Genomic DNA, 631 nt, shown 5'->3' on the forward strand with positions numbered 1-631 from the left:
GGACCACCCTTTCCGGGCGAAGCTTGTTGTTTGCATTGGCAGGATTGCCTTGCGTGGATAGGGTCGGGTCGGTCTGGACGGTGAGGCCGGAGTGGAGATGGGTGTGGCAGGCATCGAGGAACTCGGGAAGGGCTGTCTTGCGCGTCTTCTCTGCCGCTCTTTCTTGAGCTTGCTGCGCCTCCTTGCGCCTACTTTGCTCCTCTTTGCGCTTACGTTCTGCCTCCTGACGCCTGCGTTGTTCCTCCTTTTGAGCGTTCTCTGCTTCTCTTTGAGCGTTCTCTGCTTCTCTTTGAGCATTCTCCGCTTCTCTTTGAGCGTTCTCCGCTTCTCTTTGAGCGTTCTCCGCTGCTTCTCGCCTCCGTCCTTCCTCCTCGCGCCTGCGTTGTTCCTCCTCGCGCTTGCGTTCTGCCTCCAGGTACAGAACCTTATAGTCTGGCGACCCTTCGGCCATGTCGTGGCGATAAGATCTTTCCGACCACCAGCTCGCTGCAGTGGGTTCGTCTGTGGCGTTCTTCGTTGGCGAGAAATGTATACACAAGTTTACCTACTCTATAAGCGTAGGCGCAAATTCCCACAGCAGGTACTTGGGTAGTGGAAAGAGTTGCGTTGTCAGCTAATATAGGAGGAGAGG

The 631-nt window shown here is 55.8% G+C and overlaps 1 protein-coding gene across 1 annotated transcript; it reads right to left on the reverse strand.

Moving 5' to 3' along the window:
• Window positions 1–4: 4 nt before the first annotated feature.
• J4E82_011759 (uncharacterized protein) lies at window positions 5–451 on the reverse strand (the record flags this gene model as incomplete). The annotated part of the gene is made up of 1 exon (XM_051737948.1): window positions 5–451. A coding segment is annotated over one exon (447 nt), but the record flags the coding sequence as incomplete, so codon positions are not given.
• Window positions 452–631: the final 180 nt, after the last annotated feature.

This window comes from Alternaria postmessia (assembly GCF_024291825.1).
Source record: "Alternaria postmessia strain BMP 2775 chromosome Unknown scaffold_612, whole genome shotgun sequence".
NCBI classification, from domain to species: Eukaryota; Fungi; Ascomycota; class Dothideomycetes; order Pleosporales; family Pleosporaceae; genus Alternaria; species Alternaria postmessia.